This window comes from Helicoverpa armigera, chromosome 19 (assembly GCF_030705265.1).
Source record: "Helicoverpa armigera isolate CAAS_96S chromosome 19, ASM3070526v1, whole genome shotgun sequence".
In the NCBI taxonomy this organism is placed as follows: Eukaryota; Metazoa; Arthropoda; class Insecta; order Lepidoptera; family Noctuidae; genus Helicoverpa; species Helicoverpa armigera.
The window spans coordinates 5,875,928-5,901,005 of record NC_087138.1 but is presented as its reverse complement, the minus strand read 5'-3'; the positions used below and the strand labels follow the sequence as shown (position 1 = coordinate 5,901,005).

Genomic DNA, 25,078 nt, shown 5'->3' with positions numbered 1-25,078 from the left:
ATAAAAGAGGGTTCGGTAAAAATGTACACTGCCTATTTTTTGTTTATTTTATCCATCGGTACATTTCAGTACTAAAATGTTAGCTTAACAAATCTAGTAAAAATGTGCTGATAGATAAAAATATTATTAAGATATTCCACCAAGATGAATTTAAATACAGACTAGCAGTTTTTAATATCTCGGCCATAAGTTTATCATTAAGATATTTTATTATACAATCGCCCGTCGTTGGTCGAAACTTAATACGTGTATTTACAGGTAATTTCTAAAGTTTACTTCTTTAGGTAAAACTTTTTCCTTTCTGCATTTTCTTATGCGATATAATATTTTTTGAATATAAGCAGAAGCCCTATTTGATTTTTAATATTAACTAGTTGATGTCACAATATATCGATGACAATTACTTTTTTTCGTGCTTCAATTATTGATTTTGAAATTGAAGCGTGCAGAATAAATACATAAAATGCAAGTGTCATGTATTTGAAATAAACATGATAGACCAACGACGGTGCGAATAGCTTAGAATTATAACAAATATAGATATAACTAACACTTAACTAACGCCATATTACATCCACGGAATGATTCCATTCTACCGAAAAATTATAATTCGAGTTTACATTTAACATTAAACTTAATACCGTAATTGTCCAATTAAATGTCTTACTTTACCCAGTATTAGTGCTATTATACAAAATAAGTACCCGATAATTCATTATACCCAATAGTAGAATTTCACGTATCGGTGAGAATAAATCCTATTTTCGATCAAACTGATCAAACTTGCATATATAAAAATATCTGCTCAAATATAAACACTAAAGCTGAGCTACTTACAATAATAAATTAAAGATATATCTAGTATAATATTGGCTTATCATGTCTTTGAAAACACAACTCAGTGATGCGTACAATGTGTACAGAATGTCATCGACTCTGTATCATTTAATCATTGCGTATTTGTGTGATAACGAGGATTTAGAACTAAACTATATCGTCTACTGATACCTTAAATATCTACCAAGCATGATCTGAACAATCAAGTTTGTTTGATATTATAGAAATCTTTAAAGGTATAGACACATCTTCCGAATTACAACGACTAACGAAATACTCCGAATATTGAATCTCAATAATGATGCTTGATATAAGAAGTCGTGAAACTGAGAAAAATATGTCTATCCTTGTCGCACAGCCATACATATGCCAGGTGTGAGTGAAACAGAAAGCGGTGCGTTTAGTAGAAGAAGAGCAGTCGTTCCTGGGCCGTGCCCGAGAGCAGACGCCAGCCGCGCTTGATGTTCAGGTACTGGATGATAGCGCGCACACAGATTAAGATACCTGAAACATTACAATGGAAATATCAATAAAACACTCGGTTCATGTGCACTTTTGCTGACCAAAATACGCTTAAAAAATTAAAAACTAAGGAGAGTCTATTGCAAAAAAAATAATTCAGACAGTTATTGACCACTGAGATCATATAATAGTCTTACATATGTACAGCTATAAAAAGTGCCTACAGCTTAAAATGACTCCTACACTATCATTAAACGTTCAGTGGCGTAATAAAATAAAAAAAACGTGACAATCAATAGTCATACTCATTGAAATTCGCACGACACGGCTGGATGACGTACATGCACTTAAATTATGACGTCATTAAAACGTTGAGAAGACGTTTGACATTTCCTCGAATCAGTCGTGGACTGAGGGCCGTTCCCAATACTCTATCTATCTATTGTTTTGCTTACTGGAGATAGAATTTCACATTACTTGTCATCATCATCTCCCGAGCCATCTCCCAACTATGTTAGTTTCGGCTTCCAGTCTACCAGATGCAGCTGGGTACCAGTGTTTTACAAGGAGCGACTGCCATATCTGACCTCCTCAACCCAGTTACCTGGGCAACCCAATAGCCCTCGGTAAGACTGGTTGTCAGACTTACGGGCTTCTGACTACCCGTAACGACTGCCAAGGATGTTCAATGACAGCCGGGACCTACAGTTTAACGTGCCATCCGAAACACAGTCACTTGGCGTCTAAGATATACTTAGAAAGTACATACAAACTTAGAAAAATTGCATTGGTACTTGTCCGACCTGGAATAGAAGCCACACCCTCATACTTGAGAGGTTGGTTCTTTACCCACTAGGCCACGAAGACACAAGTCTGGTGCAAATTTCAATATTCTATCTCCAGCAATCAAATCGACAGATAAGATATTGGGAGCGGCTGTTTTACCAAGGTAAACTGGCCTCTCAATCCGCATGTGCGCTGTCCGTGAATATCGGGTTTTCCTTTTTTGATAAAATTGATATGAAACAATGAAGTGCAACGAACCTTTGCGGTGATATCTCAACGAGTTGTAGCCGTGAATGCAAACATTGTCCGAACGACGCATAAAACTGAACTATGTTTGAAACTGCTTTGTCTAATTATATTATACAGGTTGATATCATATTGAAAAGTATTTATTTTTATACAAACTACATTTCATTTTTTTTACATTTAGAATTTCGCACAGAGGACCCCGTATGGGAATACGGGATCCTCTGTGCTTTTTAAGTGGACATGGCCCAACAAATAACAATTTTACAAGTAGGATATCAAAAAGTATCGAATCAAAAGTGAAGGTGCGAACCAGTTTGTTAACGTACTGATTATACAAGGATACCCACTAAACAGGACTTGTATGTAATGTTGACAAACTGCGGTGACGATGTAATACTTCGCAATCGACACTAAACTCGTAATAGAGTTTGCAAACAAATCACGCGACCACGCCATGTGATTGGTTGAATAATGGTGGACACACATTTATCTTAGCCGATTGCGCAAAACAATGCGATTTTTTAACCTTCTCTAAATCAAATCCGACCCGAAAGAGATGGCGGAATGACCTGGATGCCTTCAACCCTGATTGGTGGGAGGTCTCAAAAGATCGAGAGGTGTGGAGACAAAATGGGGAGGCCTTTGCCCAGCAGTGGGACAGTACGGGCTAAGAAAAAACTTTAAAACCTTACTCGAAGCGCATTGGAAGAACCTCGAAAATGCTAAACGAATTCGGATCACGTCAACAATAGTTGTGAACCTATTGCAGGTGTATAAATGCAATAGAAACGATTTCTTCGACACAGTCGATTTTTTCGGTGACCTTTCGAGGCCTTATTGAATTCTATTTGTTCGGTGCGTCCGGCTAGGATAAAATGTGCGTCCACCTTAAAGCAACTACTTCAAAATATGTCTGTATATACGGCCCATCGAGCTGAGTGAAGGAATAGTGAGTGCACCCGTGTCTGCATAAATGCTCGTGCACTATAATATGTCCTGCGCAGCTGGCTGATCTCATTACAGCCACCTTGACCGAAATCAGCCTTGGGCGCTATTATTAATGGCCTCAATTACATCGGACGTAGCAAAACTATCACACGAACCATGATTTATTAATTAACATACTATGCTTATTTTATCTAGTGTTTACAGACTTTGTTCACAAGCACGAGTGTTAAAAATATCTAAGGTTGTAACCATGATCATAGATGTAAAAGTTACTGTTTTAATTTACCGATAAATCGCATTTTTGAAAATAACATTTTAAATGGAGTGTATGCCGTGTTTTTCATGTGTGCCATGACCTTTAATTTCATATTTTATTTAACAGTATAGAAACGGAAATGCACTTGCAACCATAGGACATCATTCTGTGACCTATTTTAAAGGCGTATATCGTCTCTTTGGTTAGAAACTTATTTGTTAAGCGGAGTCCCGGACGTTGACACAGATTGTTAATAGTAATAGAGAGTTCTGACTGCATTGAATATTTTTACTATGAAGGTTCATGACCCTTTTATTTATTTTATAAGAGTTCCGTAGCTGACGAGTACCAGCGGACTAAACTTTACTGTAGATCCTTTCGCCTGTGTATCAGTATGCTGTTCTTATAAATATCATGAGTGGTGGAATTTCACAAAGTAATATCACTACATACACACGTTTTTCTAGACTACTTAATAAATCGTATGTGTTTACTCAAGACTGTAAAGGGAATTACTATGTTACTATGTTAAATACGATTTTCTAACCGCGTCTTGTCTTGTTCATTATCCTTCCGCCATATTTAGTCTCTTACAATTGCTAGGTTCACAAAAAAAAAATCTGTAGAACTTCAAAGCTGTGTACAAATTTGGGACCATGTAACAACTCCTTCTCTAATATTATAAATGTGAAAATTTATGAGAATGTATGGATGATGTTTGTTTTTCTTTCATGCAAAAACGGCTGGACCGATTCGGTTGAAATTTGTTATGTAGCCCTGGATTAACACATAGGCTACTTTTCATCAACACACCACGCGGGCAAAGCCGCGAGCGGAAACTAGTAAAGAATATTTATATTTGTATTTGAACTTACCAAAAGCCATAATAAGCCACCAGAGCCAAGAGTTCTCATGGGACGCGAGTTCCGTGGAGTGCTTCACAATGAGCGTCCACTTGGCGAGCGATAGGCCGAAGCCGGCGAGAGCACCGTAGCGACTGGCAACCGTGTGACAGAAGCACATCAGCAGTAGGAAACCGATCCAGTTGAATAGGAATGCCACTGGAAATGTTTATACGTTGGTAAGTAAAAAGATGATGAGCTGTGGGGTTGTTATTAAGTTACCCTTCTAAAGCCCATTTTAACCGACAGCATAAACTGTTTACTTTGAAAATTGAACGTAAAAAGTCATATTAAACAGTTGTTTTAGGAAACTGACGTTTAAGTATGCTGTCGGTGAACTAATGGATCTAAGGCTTAGATGATTTCCCGGTTAACAAAAACCGTATGTAATAGTCCTGTTTTCTATTTTCTTGGGGGAGGACCTAAAGTTGCTACTAACGTAAGCCAAATGTCATAGGTTTACCACTTTAAAAAAAGTGAAAGCAGAAAAAAAGCAACGGTGGTGAAAAAAAAAAATAAACACTGTTTCTTTTGGTTTTGTAATGTTAATTAAAAGTACGATCTTACCAAAGAACGAAGTTAAGAACATAATATCAGTGCCGAGCAAACTGTTCTCCGGGTCGAGTTGTTCAGCCGTGCCTTCAGTCGGCTCCACCGTCACGAACGCAGCGAATGTTGGGTGGTTCGGAGGCGGCCCTTGCATCTGAGTGAACAAACATACTCACATTTATCTATACTAATATTAAAGCTGAAGAGTTTGTTTGTTTGCTTGAACGCGCTGATCTCCAGGAACTGCTGGACCGATTTGAAAAAAATCTTTCAATTTTAGATAGCCTATTTATCGGGGAAGGGATCATCTACCCAAGACAACTTTTTATCCGGGTTCGTGTTGGAGATCCCACGGGATGTGGGTGAAACAGCAATCAGAAGGTAGTTATTTCTACATCTTTTTGAAAGAATTTCTCTTGTTGCTGTTACAGAAAAATATGCATAGTTAACGAAATCTTCGAAATCTGTCATTGTATACAATTCCAGAGAAATGTAAACTGTAAAGAGGCTATCGAGGTTTATCAAATCGTTTGAAAGATTTATTCATCATCATCGTCCTGTCCTTATCCCTATTTTATTGAGCATGTCTTCTTCTTCCAAACTATTCTATTATCGTCGTCACAAGTAAGATTCTATTCAATACACACATATCCCGAAAATACATACGAGTACAATTCCTAGACTTCACATATTTAAGGTAACACATATACAAGTCATCATTATATTTTCGCCCTTAAATCTTAAATTAAATAAGGTAGAGCAAAATTACTGTTTCTGCCATAGAGGTGGCACCTATTACAAACGATGATGAAATATCCTACATCCTTTTTACATACACTTTTTTACGTCCCATGTCGGAACCGAACTTCTAACAGTACGCAATGTATCGGTCAATTGTTCAACCATGACGACAATCAAAGTCATTGTTATAATTTTCGGCATATGAATCACACATTAGGTCTTTCTAGAGTTTCGCGTCGCGACTATTAAATAGCGTGATGCACGAACATGTGACTACTTAAGGTTCCATTTAATATGTCACAACCATTTCCTATCTATACATTACTATATGCTATAAAAAAGACCGCCGTCGTGTCTGTCTGTTCGCAAAAACTCTTCAGCAATAGACAGTGATTCATGAGAAAGGATTAGTAGATTAAAAAATACTTGTCATAAGCATATTGATTTCCTTCCTACGTGGAAATGTCTTAAGAATTAAGAAGTATAATTTTAAGTCTACTCAAACTCATACATAAGACTATTAGTTACTATTTAAGCTTAATGTATTAGAAATAATTTAATTACATATTTTACAACTTCTACTACTTGAAATGCCTTTATTTAGAAGGTACCTATTAAATAGCATATCTATGTGAGCTATAATAAGTACTTAGCAATAATGTGATGTGATAGATAGCAATCACATATCTATGGTAAATAGGTGTTTTATATGATAAGAGAATGTGATTCACATACAAACAAAAGGGACCATTTAAATAGTCATGCTAGCGCAGTCTGTTTACTGTTTTCTTTTTATCAGTAATCAATAATGAATTTATTATTAATACATCCATGGTAGTTTAGTAGTCATGCAATAGATTTATTGTTTTAGCTTGCAATCTGTCCTTGTGATGTCATATGTGAACTGTTTATTGATCATTATCAAAAGTATTTATTAAAATAGGTTCAACTGTCTCTAACAAAACATTTTGTTATCAACTTCTTAAACAAAATGTTTATAGCAGACCATGCTATGTTATTTCAATAACAATAAAAAGATAAAGATATATTGAATAATTTCCTTTAAGATTATAAGCTGATAACAGATTTATTTTTATGTAAATTACCTTAATACATATTTTTAATTCTGTATCGTTTTGTGAAATAACAAACAGCACATTGATAAACTTTGTAACATCCTGTCATTTTAGTGTTTATAAAAACCCAGTGACTCATTCTGCCATTAGGGTGTCACTAAGTAAGATTGAAATGGGCATAGTGACAGTTTTAAAGGCTCAGTCACCATGAATCAAGGCATTCTATTGACCCGGATATATATTTTAGATATATAGTTTCTGAGTTTTTCTTTCTGTCTTTACTCATTTTGAGTAGACACTTCTAAAGGTAAACAATATTGACAGGACTTTTTACACTAGCAACTACTATAGTTATCGGCACGGATATTGAGCCTTGACCATCAGCCTTTTGTGTACAGTGCGCAAAGCGATCCCCACTCTTCCGCCGAGAGCTCAATATCCGTGCCGATAACTATACTTAACCTAAACATAACTGCTGCCTAATATAATGATTCAATTGATTAAGTGACTGTGATTATTGTTTTAACATTTTATTTTAAACCAAGTTTTGAAGTAAAACTCATATCAAATTTGTTTACCCTTAGTTAAGTGCCTACTCAAACAGAGTATAGATAAAATAAAAGATTCTTAAGTTATACTATTTTCTGGTTATAGTTTTGCGCCCGTTGCAAGAGAACCATGTCATAACCAATTTCATACATAGATAAAAAGTAGCCTACATGTTATTCTATACATAAGTCATATACTATGCCTTTTAATAAAACCTGTTTGGTAGTTTTTGGATGATAGAGTAACAAACAAACATTCTTTTGAAGAACTGTCTCCAAATTGATAATTGTCATCGCTTTTCTATACCTGTTTTAGTATTAAATCATGTCAATAAACATACCTGAGGTATATCTTCCCCTCCATCTGCTTTTCTCTCTGCACCTCCTCGTAAGTGGGGAGTTTGGAGTTGGCCACATCGTAAGGCGGTGGAGCCGAAGTCCGCTTGAGGAGGTGGTATGTCATGAAGGTTGTCTAAAAGAAAAAATAAATAAACTCCAATCTATGCCAACATTGTAATAAGGTTGATTTTATAATCAGCTTTATATTTTAATTATTCAAATAATTTTCTTGATTTGTTCTAGACAATGTGACATTTATTGCTTAGGTATTTTAATTTGCGCTAACATATTAATTATGGTGCAATGATGCAGTACAGTCAAGTGCAAATGCAATATTATCACATATTTTTATAAATATATTTATTTATGTTTTAGTCTCCCAAATAAGTTACAAATTGTCATCATTAGCCTTTTTAAATTCAGGTGTTTTCACACACCAAGTAGGAATAAGCATTAATCACCATGCCCACTCCATGTGTATTTGTGATTTCATACTCTTTAGGGTTTAGGTTTCCTCAAGAGGTTTTCCTTTACCTTTATTTAGTCATTCATACCTAACATACACTAATAAAGAGGATATAATTGAGGAAAGTAACATATTTAACTGGTTTTCAAATATTTTTTTTGGACCCAATTTTTGCTTCGCTAAATAATCCAATATGACAACTATCAATATTACCTGTGTAATGTATGCAATTAAACCATTCAATCAATGTCAATATTTATAAAACATATGAGGTGTGAGTCAACAAAGTACAGGTAAATCTTGTTAGATCCATATTGTTATCGCAAACCGTATGTAAATGTATAGTGCGTGTGTCGTTGCAATTAATTACTCACTTATATCGATAAACGGCGGAGGCATACTATGTTCCACAGATGTCGGCAGCATCACTCTCAACTGCGCCGCCGTGCATATGTTTACATCACTTCGAGGGTGGCTCTGCAACAACACAACGACTTTCACATATCACATACTCCACGCAAGTAGTTACATAAATAAACAATTGATAAAAAAACATTAATGTCATCAGTCCGTACCATGTCCACTGTTTGCGACCGCAATATTTTATTGATCGATTTAACTAGTCCACTGTTTTTACGAAAACGCGTGTTAGGTACAATACTGAATTTCAAGCACAATTTAATAATGATCTTCGCATCGTTCAAGGTTTTCCGACGATTTATCAATGCAACAAGAACAGGCGCACCTCTTCAATCACTCACTGGAATGACGTTTATGATTTACGTTCAAAAATCCAATATTTTAAGCATACGAAAGTCCTTTTGGTTAAAACTATTAAACATTTACTCACTTTATTGCTCTAAACAAGACATATTAGGAACAGTATTTTTATAACATTCAATTCTGATTAAAAATATGATAGAGCAAGTGAAATTATTGTGACAAAAATTACTATTATAGATCTTATTATTGTATAAGTGGTTTTCGAGCACACACTTTAAAAGTTTTTTTTTAATTTATAATTGACCATAGAAACAAGTCTTTCAGTCAGACACATATTATAAATAAGATAACCCTATATAAAAAATATATGTCTTTATGTATGTACAATAAATAACTTATTTATTTGTCGGCGAAGGTCAAATATTGCTGTCCGGGCGTGTAATTCATTAATTTGAGTGTTATCGGCAAAAAACTTGAGATGACAAGACCACATTTAGTGACACTGACAAGTGACACTCGTTTTCAGGATTTCTGTCTGGGATTAGGGATTCTGCTTGGCGATTTTGTGGATATTGGATTTATTTAATGATAGGATCTTTTGATTTCAAGAAATTAAGATGAAGACGGCTTTGATGGTGGCTGAAAAGCCATCGTTGGCTCAAAATGTCGCTAATTTACTCAGCAATGGCAAATGCAGCACCACTAAAGGTTTGTGTCATAACCAATTTCCGTAGTTTATATTGTCAATTACTTTGTTTATTCATTTCAAATAATAAATAATGTCTAAATTCTTATATCGGCAGCATCCAACAATGCTTGTAACATCCACGAATGGAATGGAACATTTAAAATGAGCCTGTTCGTTTCAAAATGACTTCCGTATGTGGTCACGTCATGAGCTTGGATTTTACCGGCAAATACAACAACTGGGACAAAGTGGATCCTGTGGAGTTGTTCAGCTGTCCGACGGAGAAGAAAGAGGCTATGCCCCGGCTGAGGATACCTGCGTTGTTGGCACAGGAGTCAAAGTCTTGTGACTACCTGATTTTGTGGCTGGATTGTGATAAAGAGGGAGAGAACATTTGTTTTGAAGTAAGTTTTGACTATGTATTATTAAAACGTTAATGTCAAACGTTTCACAGTATAAGCAATTTTTTATATTTTTTTGTAATCTCAATGTCCTCTTAACATTTTAACTATATAAGACACCAATCTATTCTCAATAAGTGATGCAGTAGCTATTTTAATCAATGGAATAATTTTTTAAGTATATTTGAATCGCCAAACTCTTTATTTCCAGGTAATGAACTGTGTACTGTTAGGAATTTATAGTCTATGACATTTAAAAAATGTAGGGTTGTTAGTCTATGAAAAAGAATGACGGTGGTGTGAATTGTCATGATGTAAAAACCAGTGAGAACAATGTTATAATTCCTAACAAAATGTGAGTGTATTTCTTTAACTATTAATAAAGATATTCAAGAAGACCAGAAGTTTGAATACCTACAATAGGTTATGGGCCCAGAACGCCCGAGAAGAAAAATTAAAACCGGGATTGGGTGAAAAACCCAACATGAAAAACAAGTGAAAAAAACTAAAAAACAGTAATAACAAGGAAGAAAATAAAAAACGGTGAAAAACTAAAAAATGGAAAAACCTGAGATAATACAGATAGAAAAATTAAAAGATGCGGAAACATTTTTATTGTGGAAATTTGAATTCAATATACACTTAAAAGCGGCAAATCTTGCAAAAACAATTGCACAAATAAAAGAAGATGACAAGAAAGTGACTTCAGTATCAAAGATGCTCAGGTGCAAAGAATTATCATAAGCAGTATTGATAAGAAACTAAAGGTCACATAATTAATTGCAACAGTGCACGTGAAATGTACGTAAAATTATGTGAAATATCGAAGGTTCTGAGCAAAGAAACAAAGATGCCCTATTACAAGAGTTTTCACATATAAGAAACAGGACAGTCAATCGCTTTCCCAATTAATAAGCGAAATAGAAAATTTACAATTTCGTATAAATCAGCTAGGAACAAAATAGATGATGAAATGGTCATATCAAAATACTAAGCTGTTTACCAAATAATTTAAACTATTTTATAACTTCTTGGGAATGCATGGCAGACGATAAAAAACCTTCAAAATTTAACAAACAGACTTCTGGCTGAAGAAAATCGAATGTTGAAAGCAAAGACAGTGACAAGCAGCTAGCATTTCAAGCTACATCTTCATCTACATCTAAGAAAAAGTTTAATACAATAAAATGTTTCAAATGTAACAAAACAGGGCACATGAAGAAAGACTGTAGAGCCTGTAGTATCTGCAAAAGGGACAACCATGAAGATAAAGACTGTAAGTTTAAGAATAAACAGTGCTCAATCTGTAAAAAATTTAATCACAAAGAAGAAAATTGTTTTTTCCAAAATAAGAATAAGAATGAGAATGAAGAAAAAAGTAACAAAAGAATAGAAAAGGCATTTTTACAAATGGTGAAATTCAAGAACAAAACAGAAAGAATTTGTTGTAGATTCTGGGTGTACTGCATACATGACCAAAATTTAGACATACTAAAATTTTTTGAATGTAAACCATCATCTGTTTTGACTGCAAATGAAGAAACAATAGAGGTGAAAGGGACTGGTAAAGTCATTGGCAATAAATGCACTCTTAATAATACCCTGCTTGTTCCTGACTTATCACAAAATTTATTATCGGTTAATGCAGTTACAAACAATCAAGGAGTGGTTATATTTACCAAAGATAATGTAAAAATATATAAGGAGTCAGAATTAATATTAACAGGAAAAACGGTTTATATAAAATTAATTTGGATGATAATAATATGCAAGAAAAAACACTGTTAATGAAAGAAAATGGCACTGCCTTAGAATGGCATCAAAGACTTGGACATCCAGGAAAGAAAATACTAGATATATTACCAGATGTGGCAGATGGAATAAAAATAAATGGATTAAGGCAAATAGACGAATGTGAAATCTGTACACAAGCTAAACAAACAAGACTCCCATTTAACACAGTAAGAAACAGAGCCAGTAGACCACTTCAATTATTACATACTGATGTATGTGGACCGTTCGAAAACAAAACTTATGATGGCTATAGTTATGTTTTACCGTCATGGATGATTATACTCATTTTACAAAAATATACTTGCTTAAATATAAAATGAAGTTAAAGAAAATTTAAAACATTATATAGAAGAAACAGAAAGAGAGAGAACAGAAAAGGTATCTACCATAAGATGCGATAATGGAGGTGAATACACAAGCAATGATTTTAAAAAATGGTGTACTGAAAAGGGAATAAAACTAGATTATACAGTACCATATTCACCACAACTAAATGGTAAAGCAGAAAGACTAAATCGAACCTTATTAGATAAAACCAGAGCATTACTATTTGATTCAGGGTTAGATAAAGAAATGTGGGGTGAAGCTGTATACTGTTCTACTTATATTATAAATAGATTACCAAGTGAATCTTTGAAGAATAAGACACCTTATGAGATGTGGCATGGTAAAAGGCCTAATATATCTAATATATGCAAGTTTGGTTCAATAGTATATGCTAAACAATTACATTCAAATATTAAGAAACTAGATCCAAGAAGCAAAAGTTAATCATGATTGGATATACTAATAATGGATATAGATTGTGGAATAAAGAAGAAAGAAGAATTGAAATAGCAAGGGATATTGTTATAATTAATAATAATAAGAAAATTGGAGAAAAGTATGAAGAAACAGGAAGTTCGGTGATAACAGAAATAATACCAGGTAATAATGAAGAAGAAATCAAGAAGAAGTGATGACAGTTATTATGAAATAGAAGAGTTAGAACAACAAAGGAATGTAATAGAAGACAACATCAGATATTATTGATGAAGTAGAAAATGATGAAAATAAAGAAAGTAATACTGCAGAGATAGAAACTATAGAAACTATAAATACAAAACGACAACGGAAAAACCAGCTTACACAAGATTATGTATTACTTACGTATGATGAAGTCATGAAGTCTGCTGAAAAGAATAATTGGGAGAAGGCATAAATTCGGAGAAGGAATCATTGGAAAGTAACAATACATGGGAAATAGTTGATATAGGAAGAGCAAAAGGACACAAGATATTGTCAAGTAAATGGGTATTTTGTATAAAAAGAAAATGGTACTTACAAAGCAAGACTTGTAGCGAGAGGCTTCGAACAGCAAAGCATTGACTATCAAGAAATATATAGTCCAGTAGTAAGTCAATCAGCAATAAAATCATTAATAGCAATTGCTGCTTCAAAGGAATATGAAATGATAACTTTGATGTGAAAACAGCATTTTGTATGGCGAGTTAAAGGAAGACATATTTATGTATATTCCTGAAGGATATGAAAGACAGCCTAATAAAATTTGTCGTTTAAAGAAAGGACTATATGGGCTAAAACAGGCACCAATGACATGGAATAAAAGATTTACAGAAACTTTAAGGAAACTTGGACTGAGAGCTACAAAGTCAGATCAGTGTGTGTTTTTAACGAACAAAAAACTATAATATTGGCTATATATGTTGATGACGGTTTGGCCATATCAAAAGACAAGGAAAAGTTATTACAGATCTTGCATCAATTGGAAAAAGAATTTATCTTAAAACATATGAACAACCTCAAAACTATATAGGTTTTGAAATAAAAGATCAGAACAAGGCATTTTGTTGCATCAGCAGAATTATACAGAAAAATTACTTAGAAAATATAATATGTATGATTCCAAAGCTGCAGATACTCCATGCATTGTGGGAAAGGAAAATGAATCTAAGATGGCTACGTCAAATTTTCCATACAGAGAACTAGTTGGTGGATTATTGTACTTGTCAACCAGGTCAAGACCAGATATCAGTCAAGCTGTGAATGAAGCAAGTAAAAGGTAGAAAATCCATCAAGGCAAGACATATTAGCAGTAAAGAAGGTGTTGAAGTACTTGAATGGAACGAGAGATAAAGGGATTTTGTATAATGCTGGGAAAGATATTACAAGATTGCATGCATATTGTGACTCAGATTATGCAGGTTGTACAGAGACCAGACGAAGTACAACAGGGTTCATAATAATGTTGGCAGGTGGACCTATAGCTTGGTGCTCAAAGACAGCCGATAGTAAGTCTATCGTCAACTGAAGCTGAATATATAGCAGCAGCAGATTGCGTTAAAGAGTGTTTATACTTAAAGACTTTATAAGTGAATTAATGGTAGCAGTATTAAGATTAGTTTGAATATTGATAACCAGAGTGCTATCAATTGATAAAACAGGTTCATTCAGCAAAGATCTAAACATATAGATGTGAGATTTTATTTTATACACGAAAATTATAAGAAAGGATATTTAGATATTATATATTGTCCTACAAATTATCAGATAGCGGATATGTTGACGAAACCACTATATAAAGAAAATTTAAATTTCATTGCGATAAAGTTGTTGTGTGAATTATTGAGTGTTATGATTAGAAGTGTTTAAGTTAATGTTTTGAATACTTGTTTAAGTTAATGTTTTGAAAACTGATGGTGTCTCTGAAGTAATTATAAGGTATTTTTAATTTATGTTCATATATTAAAAATAGGAGAAGGTGTTAGGAATTTATAGTCTATGACATTTAAAAAATGTAGGGTTGTTAGTCTATGAAAAAGAATGACGGTGGTGTGAATTGTCATGATGTAAAAACCAGTGAGAACAATGTTATAATTCCTAACAAAATGTGAGTGTATTTCTTTAACTATTAATAAAGATATTCAAGAAGACCAGAAGTTTGAATACCTACAATATGTACAACAGTACATGAAAGGTGACATATTTTCACCCCTGGTCACATATCGTGCCAAATTCTCTGCAATTACGGAGAAAGATATTAAAGCTGCTATGTTGAACCTCGGTCGTCCAAATGAGAATGAGTCTCGCAGTGTTGACGCCAGGCAGGAACTTGACTTACGTATTGGTTGTGCATTTACACGGTTCCAGACTAAGTACTTTCAAGGTAATTTTATAAAAATAATGTTGATAAAGAAATGTTAAAAACCCAATTTTTATGTTGAAATGATTAATATATAAATATACTTTATGTTGAAATGAAAGCTTAGCTTAAGTTATTTAGATTCCGGGGCTGCGGGTTGTTCGAAAGAGATACCGCGGTCCTGGTACATAAAAGGCCAATGACGGAACACGACGGTTTTTAGTCAGTAAGAGTCTGACACTCCCTCACTGCTGCTAACCAACAGCAGGAGGGGTAATTTGATGATTTTTGACGTCGAAAAAAAAAAGTTATTTTGATTCAACATAACCTTTCATATTTACTGAAATTTTCAGGTAGATACGGTGACTTAGATGCCTCACTCATTTCCTATGGGCCTTGCCAAACTCCTACTCTAGGATTCTGTGTCCAGCGTCATGACGAAATCCAGACGTTTAAGCCTGAGACCTATTGGGTATTACGAGTGACTGCCAGTACTTCAGAGGGCAGAGAATTACCCCTTGAGTGGAAGAGAGTGAGGAGTTTTGAAAAGGACATTGCTAATATGTTCCTGGCTGGAATTAAAGAAATCAAAGAGGCTGTGTAAGTAAATTTTTAAATCTTGTAATTGCAAAATGAACTTTCTCTGGAGACAGTCATTGTACAATCAGCTGATACAAATCTAAGATAAAATATTTTAAAGAAATCATGGATTTATACAGCATTGGTAATGTTACCAATTTTTTATGTAACATAGTTACTTCAGAACACACAATGGCTCACAAATACATAAACCATCATTTTCTTTATATTGTTGTAAAACTAAGAGTGCCTTTAGACTAGCAGATATTCCTTTGTCAATAAACAATTGACAACTGCCACTGAGACGAAAACGTCTGAGAGATTTGTTTCGCAAATGTGCGACATAATTCGCTATTGTGAAAGTGCTCTTACTTTTTTGTCCAACAGAGTGGTCAACATCCAAGCTAAAGAAAGGTGAAGCCGCGTCCCGTCGCCCTGAACACTGTGGAATTGATGAGAGTTGCCAGTGCAGGCCTAGGCATGGGACCACACCATGCCATGCAGGTTTGTAATCAGAATATCATACTTCCATATTAGCTATAATTCTAATTATTATTATATATTAATATTAATACTAATAATGAAGAGGAAACAACCTTTGTTTGTGGTTCCAAAACTACTGAACTGATTTAAACAATTCTGTTACTGGTGTTAAGCTACACTATCCCCAAGTATTATAGGCTTTGTTTTCGCCGGGTACAGGAAGAAATTCCCCTGGGATATGGGTGAAACTGTTGTTTCCTACAGTGTTAAATTAAAAATCCTATAACTATAATATTGTTTTTTTGTCAGGTGGCCGAGAGATTGTACACACAGGGTTATATTTCCTATCCGCGTACTGAAACTACCAGCTATCCTGAAAATTACGATTTGATGTAAGTTATGATTTTGTGTTTATTTTTATTAGAAAGCACTTTTTTACTTTCGAATCGTCAACAAGTTAAATTTTTTGGACAAGACAAAACTGGTTCAATTTCATCTATAAGGTATAGTTATCGGCACGGATATTGAGCTCTCGGCGGAAGAGTGGGGATCGCTGTACACATAAGGCAATAAACAAATAAATCGCTTCTGCGCAGGTGAAGGTCAGGGCTCAATATCCGTGCCGATAACTTAAGGTAAATTAATAAGTAAATGAGTAAAATATTCACAACCTTGAGTAATATACTAGCTTTCATACAAAAGAAAAATGTCTTATTTTAGTATCATATAGGTTACCTACATAGGTTTTATAGGTTCGTAAAGTTCCACGTATCCATACAAACTATCACGTCTATTACAAATGTGATTCAATATTTTGCAATGATATTTCCTAATTCTACAATAAGCACATGTTTCTTCTCAGGGGCACTCTACGTCAGCAACAGAACTCCAACAAATGGGGCGCTGAGGTTCGTGCGATCATTGCCAATGGCATCAACCGGCCGAAGAAAGGCCACGACGCTGGTGACCATCCTCCTATCACACCTATGCGACCAGCTGGTAAGGAAAAGCATTTTTTTTATTCAAAGTAGGCTGAAAAAAGTACTTTTTGAACGTCAAAGTTAAATGAGACTAAAAACTCCCCTCACCACTTTCGATTTGAAAGGACAATGGGCGATTCCGGTCCAAATGTCCACCACGAACGAGACCTATATGGCTAGATAGCCCGTTAAATGTAGAACATTTTTTTTTTATGAAAGTAAAAAAAAATATAATGCCAGAAAAAAGTTATAGCAAAATCAAATACAACATTTTACAGATTTTTTCAATTACTTTTCGTGATGTTCGATTTTCGTACTTTCTGTAACTTCTGACAAAATAGAATTGTTCATTATTAGAGAGAAGACATCACCAGTTACCGCTGGAACCAGGAACCGCTTAGTATATTCAAGCACTTCTGGCGCCTCAATTGGATAGTGATTCGTACATCCATCGGGCAAAAATATGGGCTGTTTATATGCAAATGTGTCTTACTCATCTTAGTTTTAGAAAAAGTGCGGAAATGGAAGTGGAATAAAATAAAAAAATATAATGATAACATACAAAACTACCGAAAATTAAGAATACATTTTGGCTATAACTTTTGGCATTGTTTTTAGGGTTCCGTAGCCAAAATGGCAAAACGGAACCCTTATAGTTTCGTCATGTCCGTCAGTCCGTCTGTCCGTCTGTCCGTCTGTCCGTCTGTCACAGCCGATTTACTCGGAAACTATAAGTACTACAGTGATGAAATTTGATGGGAATATGTGTTGTATGAACCGCTACAAAAATATGACACTAAATAGTAAAAAGAATTGGGGTGGGGCCCCCATACATGTAACTGAGGGATGAAATTTTTTTTCGATGTACATACCGTGTGGGGTATCAATGGAAAGGTCTTTTAAAATGATATAAAGTTTTCTAAAAACATTTTTCTTAAAGTGAACGGTTTTGAGATATCAGCTCTCAAAGTCGTAAAAGTATGTCCCCTCTATTTTTATAACTACGGGGTATAAAATTCTAAAAAATAGAGGTGATGCATGCTAATTAACTCTTTCAACGATTTTTGGTTTGATCAAAGTATCTCTTATAGTTTTTGAGATAGGTTGATTTAACTGTAATTTACGGAACCCTTCGTGCACGAGTCCGACTCGCACTTGGCCGGTTTTTTTTTACTTTCTTAGTAAAAGTTACTCTAAATTAAGTGGACTATTTAATTATATAGGTCTCGTTCGTGGTGGACATTTGGACCAGACTTCATACATTCTTGCCCAATCTCCTTTTGAAGTGAACTTTGTATTTAACTAAACCTCCTTTCTCTTTTGGGAAAATATACTGTTATTTAGAAATAAAGAAGTGAATGTTTCTCCGAAATATTCTTCTTGAATCTAACTGGAGACTAACAACTACCGACTTATAACATTTTCGTTTAAAATCGGTTATCGGTTACCCTATTCTTGCTCTATCTCTTGGTGATTTACAACTGTATTGCATAAAAATATTGGATTAAAATCCGTATTTAACACAACAAGCGACTTTGCTTTAAAGCAGTATTCGTTTTACGACGAATAATTTAAGAAATAATTATGTAAATACAGCGTAAAATAAGTCGAGGATTAGTAAACCTCAGCCCTCAAACGCCAAATCATTTTAAACCCTAAATATTAGACAATAAAAGTCATAATCCATCCGCAGTGGAATCAGACTTAGAGGGCGACGCATGGCGTATCTACGACTACGTGACTCGTCACTTCATAGCGACTCTGTCTCGGGACTGCAAGTACCTGTCTACTGCCATCACCTTCCAAATAGGATCGGAGACTTTCAAGTATACTGGGAATACTCTGGTCGATGCTGGGTACACGGAGATTATGCATTGGCAGGTAAGATTTATATTAGTGATGGAATGTGTGAGAATTTAAAAAGAAATTATATAATATATTTAAATATAAAATAATGTAGGTTAAGGACAAAATCGTGTAATTATTTAGATATTTTAATGACAATGACATGCGTTTTGGAAATCGTGAGCATGTTTCGAGTTCAGATTATTGGTTCTGTTCGTGTGACCATTATCTACTTAAAATTAGTCTGTCTTTAATGCTTACAAAACCTACTATGAAGTGTAAAGAAATAACGTCTCTCAGTAACTAAAATTAGCATTTTGTTTTGGGGCAACAGCATACCAACCTACCTCAATCTATCAAATTTCTTCAATAGATTTTCAACCTTATCACTATAGTGAAAGATTAATGTTCTATTGGTCAAATTTGACACGTTATAAAACCTTTTTCTTTGCTTTTAACAGGCATTCGGCAAAGATGAGTTCGTGCCGCTACTGAATGTTGACGATGTACTGCGAGCTCACGACCATAGACTTGTAGAGTGTCAAACGTCACCGCCAGACTATCTCACTGAGTCGGAGGTAAGGAAACTTTTACATTATGCTTTTAGATATCAAATGTGTTTATGTATGTATGACATAATACAGAAAGAAGAAGGGATGAAAGATTATTTTTCAATAAGTCATCGAAGAAAAAAAAAAATTGTTTGAAAGAGAACATGAATACTAGGAAGCGATTAAAGGGGGTTTTGGGGGTGCTGTCCTATGTAATTGACTTGAAAAAATGTGCTAATTTAATAAGCTTAATTCCAATAAACTGATTTGAATTGAAAATAAAATTAAAATGGAGTAAATATTGGTATCACGTCTTGTTGACGCCACATTTCGCGCCATTCTTCATTCCTCAAGGACACGGCAGAAAGAAGAAGATGGCCCAATACCCTTCTTATTTATTTGATCTATATCTCTTGCTTATAAATTTTGTATTCAAACGTAACATAGACTTCAAGACTTACCTACGATATTTTTTCTTCAATATCCAGGTTATCACCCTCATGGAGAAACACGGCATTGGTACCGATGCTTCAATCCCAGTTCATATAAACAACATATGCCAACGTAACTATGTGACCGTCGGCAGCGGCCGGCGACTCGTGCCCACTAACCTCGGCATCGTGTTAGTGCACGGCTATCAGAAGGTAAACACTATGTTATATTAGTCTTTATTGTAGTTATAATAAGGTTGAAAGTCGTAATTTTGAAAGCCATTCATCTGCCCGATGTATGACTATTAAAAGGTAACGTCAAGATTATGTTATAACTACAATAAGGATCTAGAAGTATGACGTCAATGCTTAGAACTGTAAGGTCCATCCAAGCCTTATAGATAATTACAAATAAAAATTAAATAAATAAAGGTTCTGTTAATAAAAAACCGAGCTGAAACTATACGACGTAGTTTTATTTTATAAACCAATTTTAGTTATCATGTAATGTAAAAATTAATATGTATGTGAAACTAACTTATTCTTTTAATTTTGTAGATTGATCCGGAACTAGTACTACCAACTATGCGGTCAGCTTTGGAGGAGCAGTTGAATCTCATCGCGATCGGTCGAGCCGACTTCCACGCCGTACTAACTCATACTACCGAGATATTCCGTAGAAAGTTCCAGTACTTTGTGCGGTCTATCGAAGCTATGGACCAATTGTTTGAAGTGAATTTCTCCTCGTTGAAGACTAGTGGTAAGGCGTTGTCCAGGTGCGGGAAGTGTAGGCGGTATATGAGATATATTCAGGTGAGATATTTTTCATAACTAATTAATAATTTAATAAATGGTTGTGTCAAACCATAAAAATATATAGTGCATGTAGAATATATGCCGAAAAGTCTGATAAAATTATATTATTTGACCATATTCAAAGCTGCTTTCTATACCTACATTTACTTTTAAGCAGTAATCGGGAAAGCTTGCCTTGATATTACTAACAGAATATTTCAGGATAACACAATACGGGTACTTACCCCTATATTTCATATTTCATACATAGAAGTTCTTGCATTAGCCACGGTTTTACAATTTTTTTGTGCAGCGAAGTTTTTGTACGTCGTGTGCCTATGCTCTATTTCCACAGTCTAAAAAGTCTGCCACCGACAGTACATCGTCTGTGCCAAACTGTCCTCATAAAAAATATAAATTCCACAGGCAAAACCGGCCCGTCTTCATTGTTCCCACTGCGATGACACATACGGACTGCCTCAGAACGGCACGGTCCGCATATACCGCGAGCTCAAGTGTCCGCTCGATGACTTCGAGCTGCTCTCCTGGTCGTCCGGCAATAAGGGCAAGAGCTTCCCTCTGTGTCCTTACTGCTACAACCATCCTCCTTTCAGGTACGTCCTTTAGTATTTGATGTATCAGCTAATACAGTAAAAAAAAACTTTAAAAAAATTACGGAATCTGTGTCTAGAGGTAAGTGCGATGTTTATTGGGTAACCGACTTTTAGATTCGACAAGCGTTTCTTCAGAAGAAAATAAATTATAATTTTCTCTGTGGTTTTGAATGTCGTGTTTTGAATTGTTGGTATTCTAGTATTTTTTTTGTTTGTGTGTATATTCGCTCTCTTTTTGCATTTACACGCCGAATTATAGTGATGGAAGTAATCGTATTTTATTATGTTGCAAAAACATTATTTTGCAATTAAAGCAGATAAAATAAAGTTTCTCTTGAGTGCCCGTCTTTTTTTTTGTAAAAGAGCTTTTTCTCGACAACAACCGCTATATGAAATTGTATAACATTATTCTCAGGGACATGAAGAAAGGTTTCGGGTGCAACTCGTGCACTCACCCACGTGTCCGTACGGGGTCAACTCGACGGGGTCTCGGGGTGTGTCGAGTGCGAGTCCGGGGTCTTAGTACTAGACCCCTCCGCGCCCAAGTGGAAGCTTGCATGCAACCGGTACGTATGAGTCACTTTTAAATATTTTTATACATATTAAACGGTTGGAGTTTTATTAAAATACATGTAAGTGTTATTTACTTAGTAAACTTGAGATAAAATAAATCATAGACGACATATAAAAATATTAGTCCGTCGGCGTTGCTGACTGAATTTTTATACGAGCCGCGGTGATCAGCTGGTCACCCTACCGCCCGCAGCGTCATGCGTCGCTGTTGGTCACGCGATCAAAGCGAGAACATCATGTATAGAGTTGAACGGCCAGAACTTCCAATTACTATTTTTAAAATCCTTTTTTAAACATTTCAGGTGTGACGTAATAATAAACGTGTTCGAGGACGCGACGCGCGTGACGGTGTGTGACACCGCCTGCAGTGCCTGCGGAGCCCAGCAGGTCACCGTCGAGTACCGCGCCGAGCGGACCCGCCTGCCCGCCGCCATCACCGAGATGACCGCCTGTCTGTACTGCGAGCCCACCTTCAGCGCACTGGTACGTAGTGCGGCACACAGCAGGTCACCGTCGAGTACCGCGCCGAGCGGACCCGCCTGCCCGCCGCCATCACCGAGATGACCGCCTGTCTGTACTGCGAGCCCACCTTCAGCGCACTGGTACGTAGTGCGGCACACAACAGTGTTTGATATTGTGTGTCTAGACTCCAAGCTTCGACTGGATCCAGTACATCATCATCATCATCATCTCAGCCATAGGACGTCCACTGCTGAACATAGGCCTCCCCCTTAGATCTCCACAGATACCTGTTGGAGGCGACCTGCATCCAGCGTCGACGGCGACCTTTATAAGGTCGTCTGTCCACCTTGTTGGTGGACGTCCTACGCTGCGCTTGCTAGTCCGTGGTCTCCAGTACACAATACATAACAAAAAATATAGTGATGACGCGCGTAGCGAACGTGTTACAACGAACATGAACAACCTTCATTCACCATTTCACCCAACTATATTATTACAACAGGTACATATTTGCCATGGAGAACAAAATGACTAGCGGAGATGCCATAACAGAAAATTTCCTAAGGAAGTAGCGCGCCAAAACGCGGGTGTGCGGGGAACGAGGAACGTTACCGTCTCCTCTCTCAAACGCCTTCTTTAGACCCGTTAATTTTTTGTAATACCAAAAATCGTTGACAGATATTTCAAAGAAGTAGAACTATAAATTAACTCAGTCGTGACTGATCGTTTCAGTCACACCCGTCGTACGTAATTTACTTAGATGAATGTGGATGCCATAATGCTTATAGTTATCGGCACGAATGTTGAGCTCTGACCTACATCTGCGCAGAAGTGATTTATTAGCAAAGAAATCCCGAGTGACGGCTATGACGCGATGCACTGCGGGCCAATCACCCGCCCCTGCGCCTCACTTCATACCACAAAAGGGACCCATTTAATTACTTCTGCGCAGGTGAAGGTTAGAGCTCAAGATTCGTGCCGATAACTATACCTGCATTATGGCATCTCCGCTCATTTTCCTTACCCCGTAGTGTATGCCTATTTAACCGTGCCACCACAGTTTATAAACCTACTAACCTACCAATTTCCCCTTATAGGTAGAGAAGCACCGCGCGGTGGCGTCGCGCGCGGCGGTGTCGCGCGGGCGCGGCGGCCGCGCGCGCGGGAACAAGCACAAGAACAAGCAGCCCAAGGACAAGATGGCGCAGCTCGCCGCTTACTTCGTATAACTGTACGTTACACTTATTTACTAATCCCACGAACTTTATCTCGTTTAAACATAAACCTTCACTGGACAAAACCAAAATAAACCAAATCGGTCCAGCCATTCTCGAGTTTTAGTGAGACTAACGAACAGCAATTCATTTTTTTAATATAAAAGTAATCTTTACTTTTATCAACAAAACTAATTAGGAAAGAAAAAATCGGTCGTGTAAATAAGAGCTCACATTAATTTAATGATTTTTGTAAGAGGTATCAGTTCAGTTACGATTCAGACCGACAGTCTCTTGCCGGATCGGATTTTTAGTAGCGCGAGAACAAGCAGCCCAGGGACAAGATGGCGCAGCTCGCCGCGTACTTCGTATAACTGTACGTTCTACTTTATTACTTCTATTTGTACATTGATATAGGTAAACGGCCAGGGCGTAACAATTGTCTCACACTAATGTAATAAATAATGGTTTAAATCACGGAACGATCAAGTGGAAGTGCCATTGAGCCTCAAGTGTCAGTGACGCAAAAGCAACCTTATGCAAATTGCGTACAGACTTATTTTGATTAAAGCTTAGTTGGCATTTATATTTATAATTTTCAAATGCGTGAATTTAGCGACACTGATTGTGGTTCTCGTTGGGCATTTCCATGTATCTTTCTCTTCAGTTTGGATACTTTGGAAGTCGGTATGACTTCAGTATGGTAAGCAGTGTGCAATATGACGAGTATTTGTTTGTGGAAGTTGAGAATTTCACGTCAAATTGTTTAGTTTTATTGTGGCGTGAGAGAAAGTCCTGGATATTAATGTACACTCAACAGAATTAACAAGTTCATTGTAACATTTTAAAGTACCTAATTATGGCCAATGATTTTAATTTTAACTTCAATCTTTGAAGTAATGAAGTTTATCAAAAAATTTAGGGGGTCAAACGTAATGTATAGTTTCGTCAAACATAATGGTAAGTCAGAACATGACATAAATGGTTCTAGCAGCGTAAATGGTTTCAGACTCTATTTTTTGGTATCATGGGGTGGGAGTTGCGCAGAATGATATGCATACAAGGGTCATATACCCGTACCTATACTAGCAAATCAGTCGCGAACCGCCGTTAAGTTTGGCGAGAACTATACCAATGGTATTATTGTAATATTACGATCTGAGTTGCATTTTACTTTATCAAGCAATAATGTGTGTTAGAATATTTCCATACAGAAACATCAAAACTTGTTAAACCTAGAATAATACAATTTTGTGTGTAGGTGTAGTAAAAACCTCTCTACTATTTAATACATTTGTATTAAATTAATCTAAGTATTTTATATTAATCTTGTCGTCTCGAAGGAATTTATAAAAGCGAGGTTTTGTGCTCTGGTAGCATAAAATGTCTCGTACTGATATATCTTTTGTGTAAAGATTAACTTGGTACGTTGTTATAAAACATGTTTTGTATTTATTTCTAACATAAGAATAAATCATTTTTAGTCAACAGTTTTTAAGTTTTATTTTTGATAGCCCTTTATTTTATAAGTCAATTTTATTTCAGTAGATTTAAGGGCAGAAGTGTCAGCTAGCCTGCGATTGGATGTCAAAGTGCTTGTGTAGACCCACCACCGATCAATATATTCAGACCTGAGTTGCTAAC

The 25,078-nt window shown here is 35.8% G+C and overlaps 2 protein-coding genes across 2 annotated transcripts; one reads left to right on the top strand and one right to left on the bottom strand.

The window, feature by feature from the left end:
- Positions 1-1,091: 1,091 nt before the first annotated feature.
- LOC110376690 (NEDD4 family-interacting protein 1-like) lies at positions 1,092-8,917 on the bottom strand. The gene is made up of 6 exons (XM_021335259.3): positions 8,735-8,917; positions 8,534-8,636; positions 7,696-7,826; positions 5,008-5,143; positions 4,414-4,599; positions 1,092-1,341 (listed from the first exon to the last, which is right to left on the bottom strand). Exons 1-6 carry the CDS (start codon positions 8,735-8,737, stop codon positions 1,238-1,240), a joined length of 663 nt encoding a protein of 220 aa, XP_021190934.2. The 5' UTR covers positions 8,738-8,917; the 3' UTR covers positions 1,092-1,237.
- Positions 8,918-9,372: 455 nt separating this feature from the next.
- Positions 9,373-23,457, top strand: LOC110376704 (DNA topoisomerase 3-beta-1). Its single transcript, XM_064039442.1, is given in 20 exon segments — positions 9,373-9,590; positions 9,686-9,727; positions 9,730-9,974; positions 10,183-10,198; positions 14,728-14,931; positions 15,261-15,507; positions 15,874-15,899; positions 15,902-15,990; positions 16,279-16,361; positions 16,832-16,968; positions 18,643-18,830; positions 19,256-19,372; positions 19,834-19,989; positions 20,335-20,589; positions 20,998-21,185; positions 21,601-21,638; positions 21,641-21,664; positions 21,667-21,751; positions 22,061-22,360; positions 23,318-23,457. Coding segments are annotated over 19 exon segments (2,493 nt in total). The 5' UTR covers positions 9,373-9,499; the 3' UTR covers positions 22,323-22,360; positions 23,318-23,457.
- Positions 23,458-25,078: the final 1,621 nt, after the last annotated feature.